Source organism: Rhinatrema bivittatum, chromosome 7 (assembly GCF_901001135.1).
Source record: "Rhinatrema bivittatum chromosome 7, aRhiBiv1.1, whole genome shotgun sequence".
In the NCBI taxonomy this organism is placed as follows: Eukaryota; Metazoa; Chordata; class Amphibia; order Gymnophiona; family Rhinatrematidae; genus Rhinatrema; species Rhinatrema bivittatum.
The window spans coordinates 172,293,991-172,321,155 of record NC_042621.1 but is presented as its reverse complement, the minus strand read 5'-3'; the positions used below and the strand labels follow the sequence as shown (position 1 = coordinate 172,321,155).

Here is a 27,165-nt window from a genome sequence, read left to right as displayed (position 1 = left end):
CTTGGCATTGAATCTCAACTGCCATATCTTCGACCACTCTTCCAGCTTCCTTATATCCCGTCTCATTCTCTCAACTCCTTCTGACGTGTCCACTCTGTTGCAGATCTTAGTGTCATCCGCAAACAGACAAACTTTATCTTCTATCTCGTCCGCTATGTCGTTCACATAGATATTGAACAGGACCGGTCCCAACACAGATCCTTGCGGCACTCCGCTTAACACTGCTCTCTCTTCAGAGTAAGTTCCATTTATCATCACACATTGTCTGTCCATCAACCAGTTTGCAATCCAGGCCACCACCTTGGCACTCACTCCTAAGCTTTTCATTTTATTCACCAGCCTCCTGTGCGGGACCGTATCAAAAGCCTTGCTGAAATCCAAGTAGATGACATTGAGCGCTCTTCCTTGATCCAATTCCCTAGTCACTCAGTCAAAAAAGTCAATCAGATTTGTCTGACAGCATCTTCTCCTGGTGAATCCATGCTGCCTCTGGTCCAGCAATTCTCCTGACTTTAGATAGTTCACAATTCTTTCTTTCAGCAGCGACTCCATCACTTTTCCCACCACCGAGGTGAGGCTAACTGGCCTGTAGTTACCAGCCTCCTCTCTGCTCCCACTCTTGTGAAGCGGGACCACTACCGCTCTTTTCCAATCACTCGGCACCACTCCCTTTTCTAGGGATCTATTGAACAGGTCACACAGCGGACCCGCCGGCACATCTCTGAGCTCCCTCAGTATCGGGCCCCATGGCTTTGTCCACTTTCAGTTTCCCTAGCTCTTCCCACACATTCTCCACTGTAAACGGAGTTACATCTACTCCACTCCCCTCCAGTTTCTTGTTAACTAGTGATAGTCCTTCTCCTGGGTCCTCTTTAGTGAACACCAAACTGAAGTATTCGTTTAATATTTCTGCCATTTCTTCATCTCTCTCTACACATTGATCCTTTTCACCTTTCAATTTCACTATACCACTTTGAACTTTTCTCCTTTCTCTGTTGTATCTGAAAAATGTTTTGTGACCTCTCTTTACCACTCCTATCTTCCGCTTGACTTTTTGCCATCTTGATTACACTTTCTTCGTCTCCCTCAGTTGTATCTGATATTCTTCTTTGTGCTCCTCCCTTTAGGATCCTTTATATTTCTTGAATGCTGTTCTTTTAGCTGTTATTTTGTCAGCCACCTCCTTTGAGAACCAGATAGGTTTCATTTTTCTTTTGAATTTCTTTACTTTTCTAACATATAGATTAGTTGCCTTGATAATTGCTCCTTTTAGATTGGTCCACTGTTGATCCACATCTCTCTCGTTCTCCCAGCCTTTTAGTTCTTCCTCCAGGTACTTCCCCATTTCATCAAAGTCCGTGTTTTTGAACTGCAAAACTCGGGTCTTCATGCTTCTTCTACATATCCTTTGTGTGATATGAAACCATACCATTTGATGATCACTGGTGCTGAGGTGGGTGCCCACCTGGACATCAGAGACATTATCTCCATTAGTGAGCACTAAATCAAGTATAGCTCCCTCTCTCATGGGTTCCATTACCATTTGTTTGAACAAAGCCCCTTGCAGGGCATCCACTATTTCTCTACTATTGTTAGATTCTGCAGAAGGGATTCTCCAGTCTACATCCAGCAGACTAAAGTCTCCAATGATCACCACTTCTCCCTTCTTTCCCATCTTCCTTTTGATTTGGAGGCCTGTAAACCACTCCAATATAAATGGATGCCCCATCATCTTTTTTTAGGTCAGCCCATAGTGCTTCTTCATTGCCCCATCTTTCTTGCAACTCAGATACTTGGATATTGTTTCTGACATAAAGAGCCACTCCTCCCCCTTTCCTATTCTCTCTGTCCTTCCTTAACAAGTTATAGCCTGGTTGTTGTAGATCTGATGCCTGGTGGGTGGAGCAATCAGATTGACTCCTGAGGAGGAGGAGTTTAGCAATTTGTTATGAATCGCTGATAGTTCAGCGATTCAGAACCCGATATCTGTGCCATCACAGAAACATGGCTAAAAAACTCCGACATCGCGCTCATCAACCAATTACCTATACACAAGTATGAAATACTATCAACCCACAGACACAAAAAACGAGGGGGAGGCTTACTACTAGCAACCAAAAAAGAACTCAAACTTATCCCACATACAATCAAGTCCGAGTCCAAACTGGAACTGGGCTTAGTCAAATCACAACATCTGCAACTACTACTAGTCTATGCTCCTCCAGGATTACTTGAAGCGGACACCTCTCCCCTCATCGAATCCATAGTAAAGCACATCGACTTTGATCTCCCTACCATGATCATGGGAGATTTTAACTTACATACCGACGCTTCACCCCTCTCCCCCAACTGCGAAACCCTCCTCAATTCCCTCAGTGCAATGGGATTCACGCAAATCGTCAACAACCCCACTCACAAAGGAGGACACACGTTGGATCTCATCTTCATCAACTCAAAATTCAGTTGCTCATCGACACCCACCTGCACTCCAGTACCCTGGTCAGATCACTTTCTGATAACCACCAAGATCGCCGCTAAACAACAAACTTACAGCCCGCAACCTCAGTCCACCATTCACTACAGGAAAACATGTTCATCCGAGACTCTCAGCGACCATCTTACGAAAGAACTCTCAAACCTGGACTTATCCAACTCTGAATCGGCAGTTCTTTCATGGCACAACATCACGGAAGCAGTAGCTAACAAGATATGCCCTGCAGTCTCCAAAACAATAAACCTTGAAAAGAAAGGAAAACAACCATGGTTCTCCACGGAGCTAATACGGATGAAACAAATCCTTCGCCACAAAGAAAATAGATGGCGCAAAGCCCCCAACTCTGTCACACTCTCATCTTACAAAGGAACCCTACACCATTATAGGACCTCAATCCTAAAGTCAAAAAGAGAATACTATGCAAGTAAAATCCACAACCTCCAATATGACGCCAAGGCACTTTTCTCTTATGTGTCACAAATCACAAAGTCATCCCCACCAACGATACCTGATGATATAGCACAATCCAAGGCCAATGAACTTGCTTCTTTCTTTCAACAGAAGATCACAAATACCCTGGCTCTCCTACCAACCAACACCACCACATACTCTACATTCTCCACCACTCACTCCCATACTGGAATCAAGCTCGACAACTTCGATCTGACATCTCCCGGGGAGATTGAATCTCTCCTTAAGAAACAGAAACCATCTAGCCATCAAGCAGACAATATACCATCCAAACTCCTGCTACTGATTCCAAACATGATTGCAGGACCTCTAGCTAATATTATAAACTGCTCATTAGCTCAAGGGAGATACCCAGATAGCTTAAAATCCGCTTCCCTTAAACCCCTCCTCAAGAAGCATAACTTAGACCCCAAAGAACCTGCTAACTTCCGCCCCATCTCAAATCTACCGTTCTTAGCCAAACTTACAGAGAAACTGGTTAACACTCAGCTATCAGAATATCTAGAGGATCACAACATCCTATTCCCCTCCCAATACGGATTCCGCAAATCTCGCAATACAGAAACACTCCTCATTTCCTTAACAGACCATATCATTCTGGGATTAGACAAGGGCCATTCCTTCCTCCTAGTTCTATTGGACATCTCGGCAGCCTTCGACACCGTCAACCACACCATCCTTCTGACTCTCCTAGCAGAAATAGGTATATCAGGTTCAGCCCTCAGTTGGTTCACGTCTTTCCTTAGTAACAGAAGTTACAAAGTTAAAATAAATAATAAAGAATCTCCTTCAACAAGGTCCTCACTCGGAGTACCCCAAGGATCATCGTTATCACCCACTCTCTTTAATATATACCTCCTCCCACTCTGTCAGCTTCTAACAGACCTTAACCTTATTCATTTTCTGTATGCAGATGACGTGCAGATTTTGATTCCGATAACAGAATCCATCGCAAAATCACTCTCACTCTGGAACAACTGCCTAAATCGGATCACCACCCTTCTTAACAGCCTCAACTTGGTCCTTAACGCATCCAAGACCGAACTCCTCCTCATCTCCTCTAACCAAGACAACCCACTCCCACAGACCATCCTTAACACCCAGCTCATGCATACCCACGTACGAGATCTCGGGGTGTTACTAGACAACCGCTTAAACCTCAAGAAAATGATCAACACCACAACCAAAGATTGTTTCTACAGGCTTCAAGTCCTAAAAAGACTCAAACCCCTACTTTTTTTCCACGACTTCAGAACAGTCCTGCAAGCCTTGATATTTGCTAAAATCGACTACTGCAGTGCACTCCTCTTGGGACTCCCCAGCTCTACCACCAAGCCGCTACAGTTGATACAGAACGCTGCCGCAAGAATCTTGACTAACACCAACCGGGGAGAACACATATCTCCCATCCTACGTAACCTACACTGGCTCCCAGTGAAATACAGAATCCTCCACAAATCACTCACTTTAATCCACAAAGTCATCTACAATCACTTGCATCTGGACCTCAAATTCCCCCTCAATCTCCACCTCACCAACAGACCGACTAGAGAAATATATAAAGGAACCCTACAGACCCCACCTACAAAAGCCACACGCCTCATCTCAACTAAAGACCGATCCTTTTCAACAGCAGGCCCAACTATCTGGAACGACATCCCAGCTGACCTCAGAATGGAGCCCTGCCTACCAACATTCAAGAAAAAACTTAAGACCTGGCTTTTCCGCCAAGCCTTCTCAGATACCCATGACACACAATAGTCGACAGAACTTCCTTTAGGAGCAATGGATTTCCATTTTACCCCTAAGCCCAGAATAAGAGCCTCCTGACTGCTCTGTTTATTCTAATAATTTCTCCGCTATCTCTAGCCTTTCCTTCCTTCCAGCAGTCTATGCCTCCAAGTTTAATTTCCCTGTTAAATGTAACTTTGCTTTTTCATGTTCAACCTTTTGTTTTTGGTTACTGTTCTTGGTTCAGTTCCCCTATTCGATGTGAACCGACCTGATATGGTCTCCACCATGAAGGTCGGTATAGAAAAGTGTTAAATAAATAAATAAATAAATAGTTAGACTGTGGAGATAGCAATCTGTTATGCTCTACTCCTCAAGAAGGGAGGAGTTAGCAATCTGTAGTGAACCTGCTATGGAATTAGCAATCTCTAGTATCGGCTCTATGTAGAGCATGGAGTTAGCAAACTTGTATGCTTTGGCTTCCTATGGAAGGAGTAGTAAACAATCTGTTAGGATTTAGACTATAGAGTAGCAATCTATATAAATCTGTTGCTGAAGACTCCTGATGGAGAAGGAGTAGCAATCTGTTACAAGCAGAGTGCTTGGAGAGGACACTCAGCTATAGTGGAATATAGATAAGTGAATCCTTGGGCCAATGGCAGATGACTGCGCCCCCAGGAGGATATCCTGAGAGGGACCACCAACTAGGCTTGAGTACGGAGACAGACACAGATATTACTTTTATTAGACAGATTAGTAGAACTACCAGAGGTGGCAGTAGTGAGCTTGATGTGCCCGGCAGGGCTGAAGTCCCTCAGATACTGGAAAAGCGATCCCAGGGTTGCTGAGCTGTAGAGAAACTATAGATAGTGAGTAGACAGGGTATGCTGTGTTCATAGCCAGAACCAGATGACAACACTCATATAAGGTCTTTAGGAAGCTCTGTAGCTGGAAAGGGTTAGGCCCTCGAGGTGCGAGTACCTGGTTCCAGGGAAAGCTCTGAGAGAGCGATGGTAATTCACAATTGTCTGTATCTGTGATAGCTTCCAGGCAGTAGAGAATCTTCAGAGTATTCAGGAACATAGGCCCTCAAGGAGCCAGTACCGGTTCCTGTTGGCAATCTGAAATAAAGAAAAGAGAACAAGGCCTCCGAGGAGTGGGTACCCCTGGTAAGTCCGAGGAGTCAGAGTAGCTGGAAGAATCCGTATATGAATCCTTGCTAACTCGATTCGTTAGCAAAAACTGAGACCTTATATATTGGAAGCGGATGATGTCATCTCCGAGGGACACCCCCGAGGTTCGCGCCCTTGCTGGTATAATATTCGGAGCACACGTGCACCCTACATCATCAGAAACATGGCGGATGCACAGCATCGTGCCGGTCCGGGAACACCAGAGGGAGATGGCACGAAGATGCCACGGCTGCTAACAGTCCATCAGACCTGGAGGGAGTCGCCACAGAGTAAAGAGGGCGGACGCAACACCATCCTGCTTCACCTACAAAAGGCTCTTCAGGTCATTCCTTCATCGCCTTTGCAAAGAGCAAGTCCTCCTTAGGACTCCACGTCTTCCAGCTTCTCCAAGGCACTATGTTCCATGTGGGATCCCTTGTCATCTAGATGTTCTTCGTTCCTTGGTCTCTTGTCTTCGTCTTTGTTCCAGATGTTCTCATCATCCTTGTTCCAGATGTTCTCCTGATGTTCCATTCCTGTCCTGATGTCTTCGCCTGTTCCAGGTGTCTGTCTGTTCCTAATGTCTTCGTCCAGATGTCTTCAGCTCTGTTCTGACCCATCCCTCGTGGTCCGCGACCAGCCCGGCTGGGGTGTGTAGGGTGCTGGTGGGTCCATCATATGGCACCGAGGAGTCATCTCGCCCCTCATCTAACTTGCTTGGTTCATGTCATGGATCAAAGATCCTCATTTTACAGCTGTCTGATCTCCTTCTCTGTGGCAGTTCAAGCTTCTGAGGACCCAGGTTCTTATTCTTCCTGCACTGGATTTCGTCTCGGCATCCCTGGCTCTGAGTTTTGCCTCCGAGCTTCATATGGCTCTGAGGTCCACCTCGGAGCTTCATCCTGGCTCTGAGTTCCGCCACCGAGCTTCATCCTTCTTCTCTTATCCTGCCTGGGTCATCGGAGTACTTGTGCCTGCTTCTACCTTTATCCGTCTGTCCTGACGTCCTTCATCTTGTATTTTCAGTCCTTCTCTTCAGTACTCATTGCCATCTTGAACTCTAATGTATTTGAGTTGATGTCAGCTTGCTGCTTCACCTCCATCATGGTCCGCAACCATCCCGGCTGAGATGTGTAGGGTGTGTGGCATCACAGAACTCCTTCCAAGCCTTTGTCTACCTCAATGCCTGAGTCTTCATTTACCTCAATGCCTGAGTCTTCACCTTCCTCAACGCCTGAGTCTTTGTCTTCCTACGTCTGAGACTTTTCCTGTGCCAGATATCTCCATCTGCCCTTGACCTCTGTCTAGCCTACCGCCCTTGCTGTTACCCAGCAGCAGTCCAAATTGGGCTTGGAACGGTCGGAGGACTGTTCAGAGACCATCATTGTGTTGATGGTCTCACCTGGGCATGCAGGTTCGGTAAGAGGTAACTGGTTCTCCAGTTCCCAGACATGGACCGTCTCACCATAAGTGCACACATCTTATACCGTGCTGGGGAGCGTCCCCTAGCACTCCCTTCCATCTGCAGTGCAACATTTTCCTGTGATTAAAAAGGCTTATAAAAGATTATTTAATGCACAACCCTCTTAGCTCTTATTAGACAACAAAGAGACCAGTAGCTCAGAATTAGTCTAATTCACTATATAATATTTCCTCAATATTATCAGCGGTTATCTTTAAACATTGGAAAGTGTTGAAGATATACTCCATTTTTGTGAATCACGCATTATTTGCTTACAAATTGGGCAGAAACATCAAAGACCTTGTTGTGAAATATTTTTTGCCACCACATATAAATCAAGAAACAACAGCCTCTCAAAGCCATACAGTATATGGTTGTTGTATGTTCTGTATTCAAACTTTATCAGGACAAGAGTGGGTAGAACCCTTATTTGGGAGAAGAAGAATAAATCACAGTACAACAAAATGCAATTCCTCTTCTGTGGATTATTTGTGTATCCATGTCAAAAATCATATATTGGCAGAACCAAACAGAAAGGGGTATATTTTCAGACATATGCACGGGTGTAGATTTGTTTGCACAACCCGGCGTGAACAAATCTATGCCCGATTTTATAACATGCGCGCGCAGCTGCGTGCATTTTATAAAATCAGGGTCAGCACGCGCAAGGGAGGGCACAATTGTGCAACTTGAGCGCGCCGAGCCGCGTAGCCTTCCTCCGTTCCTTCCGAGGCTGCTCTGAAATCGGAGAGGCCTCGGGGGGGGGAACTTTCCTTCCGCCTCCCCCACCTTCCCCTCATTTCCCCTACCTTACCCGCCCCCAGTCCTATCTACCCCCCCTGACCTTTATCGTCAAAGTTACGCCTGTCTCTGGGCAGGTGTAGCTTACACGCACCGGCTGGCTGCCGGCGCACCATCCCTCGGCAGGGCTGCAACGGAGGTGGCCTCGGCCCCGCCCCTGGACCGGTGCCATGCCCATAGCCCCGCCCACAGCCCCACCCACAGCCCCACCCCTGGAACGCCACTTTTTCGAAGCCCCGGGACATACGCGCATCCCGGGGCTTGCGCACGCCACCGAGCCTATGCAAGATAGGCTCAGCGCGCGCAGGGGCAGGTTTTCGGGGGTTACGTGCATATCTTATGCACGTAACCCTTTCAAAATCTACCCCAATGTGAGAACTAAGATTGCAGAATGTAAGAGCTGCATCACCACAAAGAAATTTCAAGCTCCCCTAGTGACTCATTGTGTTGATACAGGATGCTCATTTCAAGATCTGTGATTGAAAGTTCTTGAGCATATTCCTCCCTCATCATAGGGAGATGATTGTGAATACAGACTCAACTATAGAGAACAGTACTGGATTTTTAGTTTAAATCCTGTGACACTGAATGGATTCAGTTTGGAGATTGACTGTGATTCTCTAATATAAAAAATGTTGGCTCCAGAATAGACCTGAGTGAGTAAAGACAGACTTGGTTTATTAAATGAGGGAGTGAATAATCTCTGGAAATATTATTACTTATGGTTCTATTTTAGATAAGTTGGAATAATGAAAAAAGATCTCCCTGACACAGATTATATATCGAAACACGTAACTGTGTTGGGGTTCTTACAATAGCAGAGCAGGATTGCATGAACAGCATAGCAACAAAAGATAAGTATCTGTGTTTAATCTGCAAACTGAAAAAATACCTAAAAAAATCCCTTAGACTCAACCAATAATTATCCATAAGGCTATAAAAACTGTCGCTAATAGAGATTTTTTGATCTTGGTTGGTGGAGAAAATGCAGAGTGTTTACAAATTTTACTTAATATGTTGAATATCTTGGGGATTTAAACTTTGTTAATTTTGATTAGGACATTTAGAAGCCTATGCACAAAATTATTTTTACCATTTTGTATCAAAGATAAGTAGTTTTCTATTGCAGAGTACATACATTGTATGTTCAATCTTTTAACACCACCAAAGTTCTCATACATAGATGTTCCAGCTCAGTACTGGTTATTAGGGATGTGAATCGTTTTTTGACGATTTAAAACAATCGTCAGATATATTTTAAATCATCAAAAATCGTTAGAGCTGCGATACAATAACAATTCCCCCGATTTATCGTCAAAAAATCATAAATCGGGGGAGGGCGGGAAAACCGGCACCCTAAAACCCACCCCGACCTTTTAAAATAAATCCCCCACCCTCCTGAAGCCCCCCCAAATGTTTTAAATTACCTGGGGTCCAGTGGGGGGGGGGGGTCCCGGGGCGATCTCCCGCTCTCAGGCCACGGCTGCGTTAAAAGAAATGGCGCCGGTGGCCCTTTGCCCTTACCATATGACAGGGCAAAGGTAGCACCGGCGCCATTTTGGTTCCTGACACCCGATGTCACAAGTGCAGGAGATCGCTCCCGGACCCCTGCTGGACCCCCAGGGACTTTTGGCCAGCTTGGGGGTACCTCCTGACCCCCCACAAGACTTGCCAAAAGTCCAGCGGGGGTCCAGGAGTGACCTCCTGCACGCGGGCCGTATTGCCAATATTCAAAATGGTGCCGGCGCTACTCTTGCCCTCACTATGTCGACATAGTGAGGGCAAAAGTCAAAATGGCGCCAGGAGCGATCTCCTGCACTCGTGACGTCGGGTGACAGGAACCAAAATGTCGCCGGCGCTACCTTTGCTCTGTCATATGGAAGGGCAAAGGGCCACCGGCGCCATTTCTTTTAACGCAGCCATGGCCCGAGAGCAGGAGATCGCGCCGGGACCCCCCACTGGACCCCAGGTAATTTAAAACATTTTGGGGGGCTTCAGGAGGATGGGGGATTTCTTTTAAAGGGTCGGGGTGGGTTTTAGGGTGCCAGTTTTCCCGCCCTCACCCGATTTACGATTTTTTACGATTTAAAAAAAACAAAAACCATGACAATCAGATTTCCCTCCCCCCCCCAGCCAAAATCAATCGTTAAGACGATCGATCACCCGGATTCACATCCCTACTGGTTATGACAACCACAAGAGCAATTGCAATGCACTCTATGGAGTCAGTTCTTGATTTTTTTAAAATTTATTTTCATTTAATATTGAACCTTTTCCTAAGAGAGGCATAAGGTGAATTACAAAGAAAGATGTGCATGTGTTTGGGGGGAGGGGGCAGGGAGAGGAAGCAATATAACCTGGAAATTGAACAATGTAAAACTATACAGGTAGCAATACACATTGTACACTAATTTCATAATATTGGGAGGATACCTAACAATAAGATAAGCAAACATGACACATGATAAAAAAGTACTACAAAAACACATTCAATATATTTTATCCTTTAATTCTGTCTTAAATTCCAATATATAAACAGCATAAGGCATATGATTTTCTCTGCTTTATAAATGCTCAGTCACATATAATCATGGGTCTGATACAATTTTTTACTTTTTTGAATTGCATATAAAATTTAAAACATGGGTACACATGACATCACATTTTGAAATCAAATTCTCTGCTTCAGGGGCTCATTTTTCTCAGAAACTGCCACACATACTTAGAAGGCATGGATGAATTCTTCCATTTATCCAGTAAACTGTGAACACAAATGTAGAGATTTAAATTCACACTGCCTCTGATCACTTAACTCCTGTGTATACATTTTCTATTTCTGATTGGACTTTTTTCCTCATCCAATAGAATACCTTAACATTTATAAAATATATTAGCAAATGTTCCAAAATTCTGAATACTGTTTAGAGAGATATTCTTCTGACCAGACAGTAATCCCACTTTGTCTTCCTTTAAAATAAGAGGACATGTTCCACAGTTTAATCATGGATACATGCTACACTCAATGGTATTACAAGCTGACCATGATGAAATCCTATCCAAAGATGATCTGATTATTTGTTCCTTAATATTCTTTTTTTTTTTTTTTTAATTTTCCAAAATACATCAAGAAAGCAATCTTGTTTAGAGAGCAATTCCAACAAACCAACATTTTACAGCTTAACACAATAATATATTTTCCCTAAACCATCTGCTTTAAAATCCTCATCAGCAGGGAGAGATCCATTACTCTACCTCAGGAATATAAGATTTACAATTAACGAAATTAACGGGTCCTATACAGGAGATTTCTAATATTACGGATCCAGCTGTAGACTAAAGGTACTAGCCTTCCAAAACAGGAGAGGACGTTATTATATCTAATGAATACTTTTTTAGGAAGATATGGGAAGCAATACAAACAGTTAATGATCATCTTTTCAACCAGATAAACCCTCTGGCTTCTGTGTTAAATACTACCATGGTGAGAATGGGAAAACTAGAGGAAGATATGAATAAGCAAATGGAAAAATGTGAAAAGGTTGAGAATGAAGTGAAAGAAATGAGAAATCTTCAATATAACATCATAAAATACTCTTCTTCTTACCCAAGTTCAAATTTCCCTTGTTTTATTGTAACTTTTTATATCTACCTATAAACACCAGTTTTTTGTTCAATGTTATCACTCCCCTGTTTCCTGTAAACCAGCATGATGTGATTTTATCATGAATGCCGGTATAAAAAAAGCTTTAAATAAATAAATAAATAAATAAATAAATAAATAAATAAAAGAAAACTCCATATTAATGAATCATTTAGAAAACATGGAGAATCAAATAAAAGGGAGAAACTTACGTTTAATAAATTTTCCCAGAGACCCTATGGTGACCCCACGAGATATGTGGAGGCAATATTTGGTTCAGACATTAAAGATTTCAGAGGAATTGATACTGCCTACATCTAAGTTGTATTATATACCAGCTTTTTAAAAAGTTGAGAAGGAAGGAGAAAAAGATTTTCAACTTCTAACTCCTATGATATTAAATACAACTGAAACCCCAGCCTTGGAAGTAACAAAGTTGTTAGAAACCACCCAGAGAGAGCATGTGAAACCTGCCACTCTTATTGTGACGTTTTTGCTTGAATTAGATCATGACTGGATTCTGAGATTATACTTTCATAATAGGACCGAGTCTTTTCTTGGTTTAAAAGTTGGAATATTTCCAGATCTCGCAAGAAGCACCCAGTTAAGAAGAAAATTATTTCTGAAATTGAGACCTCAAGTACAAAAAATGAGAGCTATGTACATTCTCAAATATCCGTGTAAATGTTACATAAAATATAAAAATGTTTCCTATATATTTTTCCAACCTGAGCAATTGGAGAAGTTCCTTAATATTCTTATCATGCTGTAATGATACTGCCAGGCAACTCTTCTGCCAGCAGAGGCCCTCACTGGGCCAAGCTCAGACTCGCTATAGCCTCCACCTTGAAGGCTGCATGATTCAGCAAGGCCAGCCTTATAAAGCCCTCCCTCACAGATTACTCCCTGTCTCAGCAAAGAGTCTGTTCTCTGCTTGTGGCACCTTGTCTGTGCATTCTTTGACTAGCATCCCTGTACTGGGACACCTTCTTCTTGTACACCTTGCCTGATTCTTTGCTCTGTTTTCTGTTAGGCCTTTCGGTGGCCTTTCTAGTCAGTATGTTCCTAGCCTTGTTTCTGTCCTATCTTAAGCCTCCTAGCACCTTTCCTTGCCTGCATGTTCCTAGCTTTGCTCTTCTCCTGTGTCAGGCCTTCCTGTGGCCCCCTTGTCTGTGTGGTTCTTTTGTGCTATCTGTTGTTCAATACTTTGTCTTGTTCCTTGTTTGATCTCCGGACCTACTCTGCATTGTGCTTACTTGTCCATCCCTGTCTTGTCAGTATTCATCCCTGTCATATTCAGTGTGGCCAGGCACCTTCCCAGCTCTTGTTTCTTGCTGCCTGCTGGTTTCAGTGGGTGCCCTGTCCCTTATCCTGTGCAGTGGCCCTCATAAAACCTCCCAGCCACAAGCACTGGAGGGGTCAACCCAAAGGGAAGGTGACTGGTCAGGCAGAAGGCCTACAATGTTATGCCTGCTCCTGACACTTGAGGAAGACCTTGTGTCTGACATGCCTGTTCCTGAACCCTGCCTAGGGGGGTACCTTCAAATCAGCTAGCACAGCTGTGACACACATGAAAAGGAAAACCTTGAAAGATCCTGTAAAATTGAATGTCCTTTTAATATCACCCAATATTTATAAATAATTTGACAAATCTGTATAGTAGCTATTGTATGTCTCATCATTTGTCAAGCAGATTAATTCTTCTGTCCCTGTTGTAATAATTCTTGATTAGCATAAAGAACCTTATGATAGGCTTGTTTCATACATGAAAATGAATAACCTCTAAGAAGGAATTGTTGACACTTTTTGAATTCTTCAATGTCTGAACACAATCATCTTAACCAAAGAAATTGTCCAATCGGCGATTTTTTCTTAAATTGGGTTGGATGAAAGCTTTGGTAAAGTAACAGATTATTTCTCTCTATAGTTTTCAATAAAGACTTGTCTTTATAAGATATTTTTCCTTTTTGATTAAAATGTCTAGATAGGAAATTAGTTCAGAAAGGGCTAGATTTATCATTTTGCTATAAATTTCATGAAAATAGTGCCCATGGTAATATTTTCACATCACATGCTGCTGAGAGATGGAGAGACTATAAGGCTCTCATATAAAAACTAGTAACTCAGGGTGAGGTTTTCGTGGTGGGCTAGGTTTTGGGGGTGAGGTTTTGGTGATGTGCTAGGTTTTGGGGGGCAGTTTTGCCTGCACATTCAGAGGTACAAACACAGCATAGTAGACATCAGTGAAGATTTTCTGTGATTTGGAGTGATGAAAGGTACACAAAGATGAGATTTGTACATTGTACTCTCGACCTAGCTTGATAACAGCTAGCTAGAGAGTAGAGATGTGAATCGGAAACAGAATTGGTTCCGGTTTCGGTTTCGGAGACCATCGAGAAATTCTTTTTCCCACAGTCCGATCTTTTTTTTTTTTTATCAGCTGCACCCAAGCGATAAACAAAAAACCCACCCCGACCTTTTAAATTTAATTCTTTAGCATCTCCCACCCTCCTGACCCCTCAAAACTTAAAGTACCTGGTGGTCCAGCAGGGGTCCCAGGAGCGATCTCCCGCTCATGGGCCATCGGCTGCTAGTAAACAAAATGGTGCCAATGGCCCTTTGCCCTTACCATATGACAGGGGCTATCGGTGCCATTGGCCGGCCCCTGTCACATGGTAGGAGCAATGGATGGCCTGTGCCATTTTTAAAGATGGCGCCGGCCGTCCATTGCTCCTACCATGTGACAGGGGCCGGCCAATGGCACTGATAGCCCCTGTCACATGGTAAGGGCAAAGGGCCATCGGCGCCATTTTGATTAGTGGCAGCCAACGGCCCGAGAGCGGGAGATCGCTCTCGGGACCCCCGCTGGACCACCATGGGGGTTTTGGGGGGGTGGGTGGGGGATGCTAAAGAATTAGATTTAAAGGGTCGGGGTGGGTTTCAGGGTTGCTTTTGTGTGCCCTTTCTTCCCGCCCCCCCCCCAAAAAAAAATGATAAGAGAACCCCCACGAAAAATTTTGTGGGGTTTTCCTATCGGTGTTGGGGACCCCCCGATATTTGATGAATTTGAAAATATCATACGATATTTTCAATCGTCAGAAAAACGATTCACATCCCTACAAGAGAGTGCATCAAGCTAGTTCGAGAGTACACTCAACAAATCTCATCTTTGTATACCTTTCATCACTCCAAATCACAGAAAATCTTTACTGATGGTAACTGTGCTGTTCGTACCTCTGACTGTGCATGTAAAACTACCCCCAAAACCTAGCACACCACCAAAACCTCACCCCAAGTTCAGAATGCCCCCTCTTACAGTGGTATAAAAAGTCAACTAATGCATAAGTCCCCAGAGCTACTCTCTCACCCCACCCAAAATGGGGATAAATCATGTTTTGCCTATAACACACAGCTATTGCAGGCATAATGCTGGGAATATAAGTTATAGCTATTTCCGGTGTTAAATCACGCAATAGCATGCATTACATTATCGCACACAATGTTAAGCACCCCTCATTTTCATTAACTCTGGCCAAACTTCTCCCACTTGACTAAATTTTTCAAATTTGCAAACGCATGTTATGATTCATTATTTATTGCATGCGTTATTGCATTATCGTGGGCATTAGGGCCCTAATTTCTGCGACAAGGCCCTAATGTGATTTGATAAATGACCCCCAAAGATAGTTAAGAGTAAATTTTAAACATCCATCCTGTCCATTCAACCAAAGATGGAATTCCATCAAAGCTACTTCTGTCCCTTTATAAATAATAAACATGTCATTGATGTATCTTTTCCAACAGAACAAATTAGCCTTTTACTCACCGTCAGAAACATATCGCTTTTCAAAAATGTGCCACATAAATATTTGCTAAATTCGGGGGTATTGATGCACCAATGGCTATTCCCTGAATCTGCAAGCAATTATAAAATAGTGCTAAATGGGCTATATATATCACTAATAATGCAGGTATCCTATGAAGTTTGGGACACTTTGCCAATACATGCATGATTGTTTGTGATATTTTCGCTTATAGTATCACTATATGAAGTGATTGAATATTGAGTGTTATTAACCACATATCTGAGTTTTTGCAAGCTATTTAACATAAGGGTACTGTCTTATTTTGCGTTCTAGAGAGGAATTACCATCTGGTCAAAAAATTGTCCCTAAACAGTATACAGATTGTAGATCAACATTCGTTATATATTTGATCAAGGGCATACGGGGTCGATTTTCAAAACCGCGTGCATGCACATGGACTTGCTGATTCTAGAACATGCGCGCACCCAGACCACACCCCCAGCTCACCCCTTTTTCAGGGCCCAGCACTTCGGTGTGTAACGGGGGTTACACGTGTGGCCGGGACTTTTGTAAAATGCACACGGCACGCACAAAGCACGGCCACGTAACTAACCCATTTTTTATGTGCGGCGGCTTTTAAAATTTACTTATAAATAATCACATTTGAAAACTAAATGTGTGGTTAAAACAAGATTAATAGAGCATGAAAGTTGTATATGCATAGAAGAACAAGAGGCATTATTACATGGCCATTTTATTCAACGTGGATATGTGTTTCAGGATATAAAAAGGACAATTCTTGCTCAAATTAAGCTGGAATGGTGAGGTGGGGATAGACTGACACTGTTACATCAAGGTGAACAAAAGTGGATATTTTAAATGCAACCTGTATATCCTTTAGGATTAAATGCTGAGATAGAATGGAATATTTTATTTTAAATATTATTCTTAATTACATTTGAATTACTGATCTTTTCATAGGTATTTTGTAACATTTGCTAATTATATAAATTTTAAGGTGCTCTAGTGGATGAGAAAATAAATCCAATTAGAGACTGAAAGATATATGCAGAAATTAAGTAATTGGAGAAACTGTGAATTTGAATTTCTCCATTTGTGCTCACAGTTTACAGGATAAAATAGAAGTGTTCATCTTATGCCTTATAAGTATGAGTGGCAGTTCAGAGAAATTGGGTCCTGAAGCAGAGAATCTACATCTCAAATGAATATCATGTCAGGCTATACTTTGGGACATGGAAAATAGAAGGTACCCAAAAAAGTAAAAAATTATATGGGACCTATCAATATAGATAAATGAGCTCTGACTGACGTGCCACGAATGCGCAGAATAGAGCAGCTCTGACCAACGTGCCATGCATACGCGGACCAGAGAGCTCTGACTGATGTGCCGTACTGCGCATGCGCGGACGACAGAGCTCTGACAGACATGCCACGCATTAAGCAGTAGGGATGTGAATCATTTTTCTGACGGATGAAAATATCGTACGATATTTTCTAATCCGTCAGATATCGGGGGTTCCCTGAAAGTGATAGGAAAACCCCACGAAATTTTTGTGTGGTTGTCTTATCATTTTGGGGGGGGGGGAGGTGGGAAGAAAGGACACACAGAAAAACAACCCCGAAACCCACCCTGACCCTTTAAATCAAATTATTTAGAATCCCCCACGACCCCCCAAAAACTTTCTTAAAGTACCTGGTAGTCCAGCAGGGGTCCCGGGAGCGATCTCCCGCTCTTGGGCCGTCAGCTGCCACTAATCAAAATGGCGCCGATGGCCCTTTGCCCTTACCATGTGACAGGGGCTATCGTTGCCATTGGCCAGCTCCTGTCACATGGTAGGAGCAATGGATAGCCCATGCCATTTTTTTAAGATGGTGCCAGCCATCCATTGCTCCTACCATGTGACAGGGGCCGGCCAATGGCACCGATAGTGCATGTTATAAAATCCAGGGTCGGCGCGAGCAAGGGGGTGCACACTTGTGCACCTTGCACGCGCCAAGACCAAGGGGAGCCCCAATGGCTTTCCCCATTCCCTCCAAGGCCTTGGAGGAAACTTTTTTTTTGATCCCCCCACCTTTCCCTCCCTTCCCCTATCTAACCCACCCCCCAGCCCTAACTAAATTCCCCCTACCTTTTTTTCAGGAGTTACGCCTGAGGCAGGCATAACTTGCGCGCACCGGCCAGCTGCTGGCGCACCGGCCAGCTGCCGGTTCGCCATGCCCCAGCACAGGCCTCCCCCACCTGCTAATTCTCTCATGCAATTGATATCAAATGGGCTTGTTGTAAAAAATTGGTTGGGTGGGAGGTCTGGGTAAATTGGTGGAAGTTGAGATTGAAGAACTAGGATGTCTGGATGACCGATGATGACCTGAAGAAGGACTGGGTAAACTAGTGGAGGAAGTAGAAAATTGGTAATTTCAATTCTGCATGCAAGTTTTAAAATGTACTAAGCTACCCATGGAAATCAGTGATTTACATGAGCAAGTCATATTTTTTGTGTGTAAAATATACGCAAGTATGTTTATAAAATAGGTAGGAAAAGTATGTCTATTCAGTACATTGAAATATGCCCTTTGAATGCATTGCAGACATTCACACGTAAGCATATATACGGATGTGTGTTGGGGTGAATATATGCATATTTTATAATCTACATGTACCTGATATGTTCAGGTTTTAAAATACTGTCGTCTCCACACAGCCATATTATTCTCCACATAGCCATATTCATGCATATCTGGGGCCTTGTGGAGTTGTTTGTCCCTATGAAGTCCAGACAGCAAGTTCCACTGCATCTTCCTGATCTTCCTGAACTTTTGTCACACCATTAAAAACCTCAGTAAAATCTGACAGGATATTTCCTTCATGAAACCATGTTTTTCATCTACCTCTTTCTATAGCTTAAATAATCTTGGTGTTCAGTTAAGTGAGGCAAACTCTTTAACAGATCATACTGACACTTGGAAGAAATCGTTCTCACACCATATTTCACAGATATGTGATTGCTTGACACTCGTTACCAATAAGCTGAACTCATTACCTGGTGAATCAGATACAACACCTGATAATACATCTACTCAGCCCAGTTATGAAACTATTGCAAGGTATCATAGTAAGTACAGCTTTAGTGCAAGCTATTAAAAAAAAGCAGATTTCGGTGAAAACATTTAGGCAATCTTTGAATAATTCCATATACAGCAATGGAGGTTTCTGTTGGCTCACATTGGCATCCACAAATTGCCCTTGGCAATCTACAGCTTTTTAATGTTTCATGCTAGCTTATTGACTACACAAATGTTTCCACTTATCAAAAGACACAGCTCCATAAGGCACACGAGTCCAGCTATTCATTTCCTTCTTTCTACTGCAGGTCTCAAAAAAACATTTTAGTAATATAATTAAAAAGTTATAATGCCATTTACCTTTTAACTTCTTTGGCATCACTTGCAATAAAGAATCCTAAAGTGCCTTCCTGAATTTTCACATGGTTTCCAGGATTGATTAATATTCTGATTAATGATAAGAAAACAAAGAAAACAAGAAAAACAGATACACATATTGTTACAAATCTTTGTTGAATTTGAAGAATTTTTTTAACTGGCTGTTGTATAGGGGGCCCACTAGCATTGCCAGGAATGGCTTATGTAAAAATTAAAGCCATTTTGAGTTTATAGTTTCCTATTAGATCACACTATAAATAGCCAGAACACAAGATAGATTTCACTTATATTTAATATTGGTCAATAGTATGGTGATGTGACATGAATCTTTTACACACTCATCATAGATTTATTTTAGAAAATATATTAGTATATTGAAGAATAGCTCCAGCATATAAATTACAATTGTGGCGACATAAGAAGTGAAATTTGTCTCCTATTATAAGATCTAGCCACAACTTGATGTAGATAAAGTGTCAGAATTAATAAATCCAGATCAGACTGGGACAGAAAGAAGCATATTATGAATATGTCTTTTCTTCTCAATGGGTATCATTTGCTGTGTTTTACTGGTTTTAGACCTTCTGATACTGTCTACTGGTTTAGCAAGTTGCTCAAGTCTACTGCCACAAGTAGCTTTGTTGTAGGTAAACATATGGACAAATCATATGAAAGATATAAGGAAATCATGTGTACCTTACAATATCCTTCTAGTTAGAAGCATATTGCAGTGGCCAACAATCTATGTCCCTTTTAGAGTAAGAGGTGTGGCATCTATTTTTTCTAACTTGAAAAAATTGTTCTTAAAGTACTACCTGAAAATATAGGACTGCCTTATTCTAGTTGAAAATGTTTTAAAACTAAAATCAGCAGCCATACTGTATCTGCCTTTCAAACTGCTTCCATTTGCATTATATTTTTTTCAGTTTGAAAGAATTAATTTAGTAGTCATCTAGCATAGTCAAGGCCTGTGTTTTCATTGTTTAGTGGCACAACATGCATAAGCTTTGAAGACATTTTTAAAGGGGTTTTATCAATGCATATTTGACACAACCATTTTGATATATCAATAGTTTGTGAAACAGCTCATGACAACTGTGTAAAAAACATGTCACAATTGGATAACTTTCCATGAGAATTATCAGCCATCACTTAAGTTGTTAATATCTTGTGTTCTATCCACCATTTCATGAACTTCTTCCACTAAAGTAAAATAAAATGTGTCCTTGAGAAGTTATTCCTTCACACTCTAGCACACAAGTCATTGAAGAAGTTCATAATGTCATGGGTTGAAAGAGTGACTGATCTTCAAGGAAATAAGCAATTAAAAGTGAATATTTGAAAACAAAGCAATCTTAAAACATAGGTAAATTTTTGCTGAAAAGTTAATGGAGCCCCTATGTATTACTGAAGGGGAATGGTACAAGACAACTAGGTTTTAAAGCTGGTTAACATGAAAAGCAATGGAAAGTACTCATTCCAACAAAAGAAAATTAGTTCATCATCCTTTTACTGTATAACAAAAGCAATTAAGCTTGACAGCAGGAAAGTAATTATAAATGACCATTTTATGGATTTTACTATACTATGTCTAGTACTTGATGCAGTATCTTTAAGATCTGCTACTATGGCATTTATCATAAAACCAAGCCTGTGAACAAATGCAAAATCTGGTAAGAGGGTATTTAGAGTATGATAAAATCTCAGAACAAATGCAATCAGATGAAAAACTGTTCCAATCGACACAAATATAAATTTGTTTTGATTGGCACAGTTTTTCATCTGATTGCATATATAAATCTGAATTTATTATAATGTACTTTGCGGGTATGCTGCAAAGCAATGATCAACAAAAATCACATCCCGATAATGCTTGGAACCTTTCATTATTTTACAAAGGAAAACAAAGTGATGTCACTACATTTCTTGGGCAATAGTACCCATTTGATGATAAACTGCAGTAAATGATCACAAAGTACTATGCCAAAAATCATTTGTCAATGATTTTTCATTTACTTTTTTGCTCCCTCTTGACCAGAGGCATGTTAGTATTCAGTGTCTATTATGAGACTGTGAAAGAGCAAAACTTATTTAACTAAGTCTTAATACTTTTTATGCTATAAGATGTACCAGATTTTCTTTATAATTAAATATTTTTATAGCTATGTATAAAAAACCCAAATCATATACAAATTATCTAATATAGGAAGAAAATAAAAAGTCTTATATATATTATATCATGCACCTCTGAAGTGATTGATAATAGATGATACTAATATGATTCATAGAAAACCTATAAGCCATGCACAGTTTAATGCAAACAAAAAGTGCTACACTTTGATTTTGCTCTGGTACCCTAATTTGATGTCAATGCAATTTGCAACACAGTTCTTCAGTGATTGCATATTTTCTAGTTAGAAATGACATTTACAATGGGTTGTGTACCTAGTTTAAACACATATCACTGAAACTAGATAAAAGCTGAATGACAATCTAAAAAGCAATATTACACCAATCAGCTGGTTGATGGAATCTAAGAACATAGGAAAATGCCATACTGGGTCAGACCAAGGGTCCATCAAGCCCAGCATCCTGTTTCCAACAGTGGCCAATCCAGGCCATAAGAACCTGGCAAGTACCCAAAAACTAAGTCTATTCCATGTTACCATTGCTAATGGCAGTGGCTATTCTCTAAGTGAACTTAATAGCAGGTAATGGACTTCTCTTCCAAGAACTCATCCAATACTTTTTTAAACACAGCTATACTAACTGCACTAACCACATCCTCTGGCAACAAATTCCAGAGTTTAATTGTGTGTTGAGTAAAAAAGAACTTTCTCCGATTAGTTTTAAATGTACCTCATGCTAACTTCATGGAGTGCCCCCTAGTCTTTCTACTATCCAAAAGAGTAAATAACCGATTCACATCTACCCATTCTAGACCGCTCATAATTTTAAACATATCTATCATATCCCCCCTCAGCCGTCTCTTCTCCAAGCTGAAAAGTCCTAACCTCTTTAGTCTTTCCTCATAGGGGAGCTGTTCCATTCCCCTTATCATTTTGGTAGCCCTTCTCTGTACCTTCTCCATCACAATTATATCGTTTTTGAGATGCGGTGACCAGAATTGTACACAGTATTCAAGGTGCGGTCTCACCATGGAGTGATACAGAGGCATTATGACATTTTCCGTTTTATTCACCATTCCCTTTCTAATAATTCCCAACATTCTGTTTGCTTTTTTGACTGCCGCAGCACAGTGAACTGATGATTTCAAGGTGTTATCCACTATGACGCCTAGATCTCTTTCTTGGGTTGTAGCACCTAATATGGAACCCAACATTGTGTAATTATAGCATGGGGTATTTTTACCTATATGCATCACCTTGCACTTATCCACATTAAATTTCATCTGCCATTTGGATGCCCGATTTTCCAGTCTCACAAGGTCTTCCTGCAATTTATCACAATCTGCTTGTGATTTAACTACTCTGAACAATTTTGTGTCACCTGCAAATTTGATTAACTCACTCGTCGTATTTCTTTCCAGATCATTTATAAATATATTGAAAAGTAAGGGTCCCAATACAGATCCCTGAGGCACTCCACTGTCCACTCCCTTCCACTGAGAAAATTGTCCATTTAATCCTACTCTCTGTTTCCTGTCTTTTAGCCAGTTTGCAATCCATGAAAGGACATCGCCACCTATCCCATGACTTTTTACTTTTCCTAGAAGCCTCTCATGAGGAACTTTGTCAAACGCCTTCTGAAAATCCAAGTATACTACATCTACCGGTTCAGCTTTATCCACATGTTTATTAACTCCTTCAAAAAAGTGAAGCAGATTTGTAAGGCAAGACTTGCCCTGGGTAAGGCCATGCTGACTTTGTTCCATTAAACCATGTCTTTCTATATGTTCTGTGATTTTGATGTTTAGAACACTTTCCACTATTTTTCCTGGCACTGAAGTCAGGCTAACCGGTCTGTAGTTTCCCGGATTGCCCCGGAGCCCTTTTTAAATATTGGGGTTACATTTGCTATCCTCCAGTCTTCAGGTACAATGGATGATTTTAATGATAGGTTACAAATGTTTACTAATAGGTCTGAAATTTCATTTTTTTAATTCCTTCAGAACTCTGGGGTGTATACCATCTGGTCCAGGTGATTTACTACTCTTCAGTTTGTCAATCAGGCCTACCACATCTTCTAGGTTCACCGTGATTTGATTCAGTCCATCATTTAATCTTTCCACGATGGCCTTATCTTCTCTAAGTGCCCCTTTAACCCCTCGATCATCTAACGGTCCAACTGACTCTCTCACAGGCTTCCTGCTTCTGATATATTTAAAAAAGTTTTTACTGTGAGTTTTTGCCTCTACAGCCAACTTCTTTTCAAATTCTTTCTTAGCCTGTCTTATCAATGTCTTACATTTAACTTGCCGTTTATGCTTTATCCTATTTTCTTCTGTTGGATCCTTCTTCCAATTTTTGTGTACATAAAAAGCCTATAGTGAACTGGAAGGGGACTTTTAATTGAAGTACATGTTTTTCTTCTTCAGCTGTTTACCAGTGGGAAAAGTCCTGCTGAAAATTCTCACCCCCCTTCACACTGTGGGTAAAAGTACCTGCATTGTTACCCATGTCAGAAAAGGGACTGGTCTGTGGCAGGGTTAAGTCAAGGGAGATAATTACACAAGGGGCTTTCATTTTGAAACCTCTGCATGTACTCTCTATGGGGCGGATTTTCAGAGCCCTGCTCGCCTAAATCCGCCCAAAACCGGGCGGATTTAGGCGAGCAGGGCCCTGCGCGCCGGTAAGCCTATTTTACATAGGCCTACCGGCGCGCGCAGAGCCCCGGGACTCGCGTAAGTCCCGGGGTTCTCCAAGGGGGGCGTGTCGGGGGCATGTCGGGGGCGGTCCCGGCCGCCGCGGTGTTTTCGGGGCGTGTCGGCAGCGTTTTGGGGGCGGGTACGGGGGCGTGGCTACTGCCTGGGGCGATCCGGGGGCATGGCCGTGCCCTCCGTACCCGCCCCCAGGTCACGGCCCGGCGCGCAGGAGGCCCGCTGGCGCGCGGAGATTTACGCCTCCCTCTGGGAGGCGTAAATCCCCCAACAAAGGTAAGGGGGGGTATAGACAGGGCCGGGCGGGTGGGTTAGGTAGAGGAAGGGAGGGGAAGGTGAGGGGAGGGTGTTAGAGGATTCCCTCCGAGGCCGCTCCGATTTCGGAGCGGCCTCAGAGGGAACGGGGGTAGGCTGCGCGGCTCGGCGCGCGCCGGCTATACAAAATCGATAGCCTTGCGCGCGCCGATCCAGGTTTTTTAGTAGATACGCGCGGCTCCGCGCTTATCTACTAAAATCCAGCGTACTTTTGTTTGCGCCTGGAGCACAAACAAAAGTAGGCCTATTTGCGCTCCTTTTAAAATCCGCCCCTATGGGTACATATATATCTGTTTGAAAATAGGTATAAATGTATGCTGTGGGGGTTTCCCTTTCAAAATAACTTTGCATCGTTACAGGTACAACAAATCCATGGGACTGAGTCTCATGCATAATTTAAGAATTGTCTGCACAATGTTACTTTGGATTAATTGCCTGGACCAGATCCCATAGACTCTCAAAAGCTAAAACTGTATAGAACCTGGTTAACTCTTGGATGGAGGACTCTCAGAAAGTGATGTTGATGGCTAAGCAAAATATATTTCTGATCCGGTATAGAGACAATGCCCCAGCATGGTACTAGAGTTGTTATGCTGTTGAGTATGCCCTTGCTAAGATGAGAAGTTACAGTAAATGAAGGTCCAGTCGACAAGCTAGACTAGGGTGGACAACTTTTCCATAGACCATAACTGGATACCCCACTAAACTTCATGCTTTGAGAGGGGAGGCTAGGAGGAGGGGGGAGGTAACAGATTACTGTCAGTTGTCGATCCACTCATTCCTTGGCTTTTCAAGCACCCCCTCTATATACTTTGTTTTATAAAATATTTGAACTATCCTCATAAATACATCAACTGCAGCCTCTCTCATGCAGTTTTGCTCTCTATCACAACTAAAGCCTTTCCAATACACACTCACCTCCATACTTCCCCATAAACACACAGCCTCCTCTCTTATACACACACACACACACATTCCCAAACACACATCTTCCTAACTCAAACACATATGCACACTGCCAAACACACAGCCTCCTCTCTCAGACACTGGTGGTTTGCTCTCCCTTTCCTTAAAATCTTTCCAGCCTTTCATCTGTGTCTCCCTTGTGACTCCTGTCTCTCAATATGCTCTCCCTCCTCTTCTGTGCACTCCTCTCTTGTGCTGCCCTCTGTCACTAGTCCCATCCCTCCCCATGCTCTTGTCTTTCTCTCCCTCTCCTTCGCAGTACCTTCTTCTTTATCTATCTGGTTTCCTCCTGTGTCCCCCTGTCTGCTTTGACCTTCCTTCCATTCCCTCTCTGTACCTCTTTCCTCCCTTGCTCCCCATGTGTTTATTTTCCTTTCCCTCTCCTTTTCTCTGTGTCCCCTCTCTCTTTCCCCTATTCCCACACTGTAACTCTGACTGTCTCTTTCTCCACCTTCCCCTCCACTGTGACTGTGTCCTTTTACTGGCTCACTGCAGCCCCTCTCTCAGGTCTTGGCTCAGCACTCAATGAGGGAGGGGCAGGGACCCAGAAGGCATTGCTGCAGAGATCTGTGGAGCACTGGGAACTAAAAGCTGAGCTATGCCCCACCTCCTCTCTCCATCCCATCCAATCACAACACAGGAAAGGAAGCAAGATGGCCGAGGCACAGCACAGCTCTCCGCTGTGTCTTTTCCTGTAATCAAGAAGCTGTGGAAAAGAGCAGCCTCTTGCAAAAAACAGATTTTCAGTGTCCGGTCATTACTTCTGACCGGACACTGTACAGCACAGCTGAAAACTTAGCTGTCTGGTCCAAAACCAGGCAGTTGGCAGCCCTAACCTAGACATTAAAAGTTCTGTGGCATTTTTTGCAAGAATAGTAAAAATAATCCCAGTGTCATGGCCAAATTCCAGCACAGAATGTATAATCTTTAATCTGCCAACATTTTTCTTGTAGAAAGACCTACAAAGTTCAGAAATTATTCTTCCCCTTTTCTTGATATATTTCTCTCTCATGTTAAGGTCTGCACATGCATTTGGAGAAAAGCACCAAACAAATATATTAATAAAATGCTTGATTGTCAATCACAGTATTAGACAATAGAAGTCTATGCTGGTGTCTATACGACAAATCTCATGCAAACCAATTTTAGCATGGCTTTGGAAAATAATGGGCACATTATAAATCCTCTTAACTAGGGATACAAAATGATTTAGCAAGTTTGTGGTAAAAATTCAGAAATAGCACTTTCATGCTATTCTTGAGCATGGAAACCAGAAAATGTATTGGCTAAATAGAATGGGCATTTACTTACCAATAGTATGATAAACAGAGTAAGTACACTAAATTGAGCAAGCTCAGAGCTTTTAAGTACTGACTCCCCCTGCAGGTTTCCATGGGGTAGACAACTAAATCTCTGATAAAGTGGCTTTCAAGGGGTTGACAACTAAGTCTCTAACATGGGTCACTTTGTCAGTGCAGAGAAAAGAACTGGAAGTGCTGGTACACTCCAGGTGAGGAGATCAAAAAAGATTGCAGCGCTCCAAGAGCAGAAAAATGCCATTAGTGAATGTTTATATCTGTCTTCTATCATAGTAACATAGTAATGACAGCAGGTAAAGACCAGATGGCCCATCCAGTCTGCCCATCAATTTTCTTATAGTAGTAACTGCCACTCCATGCAGGTTTCCCCTATGTGTTCTATTAAGAGTAGTAACTGCCGCTCTGTGAGCGTACCTCCATGCGTTCTGTTAAGGGTTAGTAATTGCCACTCCATGCAGGTTACTCCCATGCAGAAATGCTACCCCATCCCTTTCTTTATACCTTTAGGGATCCACACTGTTTGTCCCAAGCCCTTTTGAATTCACTAACTGTTCTTGTCTTCACCACTTCCTTTGAGAGAGCATTCCAGGCATCCACCACCCTCTCCATGAAGAAATATTTCCTGATATTGGTTCTGAGTCTTAACCCCTAAAGTTTCATATCATGACCACTAGTTCTACTTTTTCCTT

At 42.3% G+C, this 27,165-nt stretch overlaps 1 protein-coding gene across 2 annotated transcripts in view; it reads right to left on the bottom strand.

Annotated features, from left to right (window-relative positions):
- The window catches only part of KCNMA1 (potassium calcium-activated channel subfamily M alpha 1), a 1,936,781-nt gene that overhangs the window by 498,557 nt on the left and 1,411,059 nt on the right, over window positions 1-27,165 (bottom strand). For both annotated transcript variants that reach the window (XM_029609517.1, XM_029609516.1), the window contains exon 17: window positions 19,019-19,105. In XM_029609517.1, the coding sequence (XP_029465377.1) occupies window positions 19,019-19,105 (87 nt within the window). The remainder of the gene's footprint in view (window positions 1-19,018; window positions 19,106-27,165) is intronic.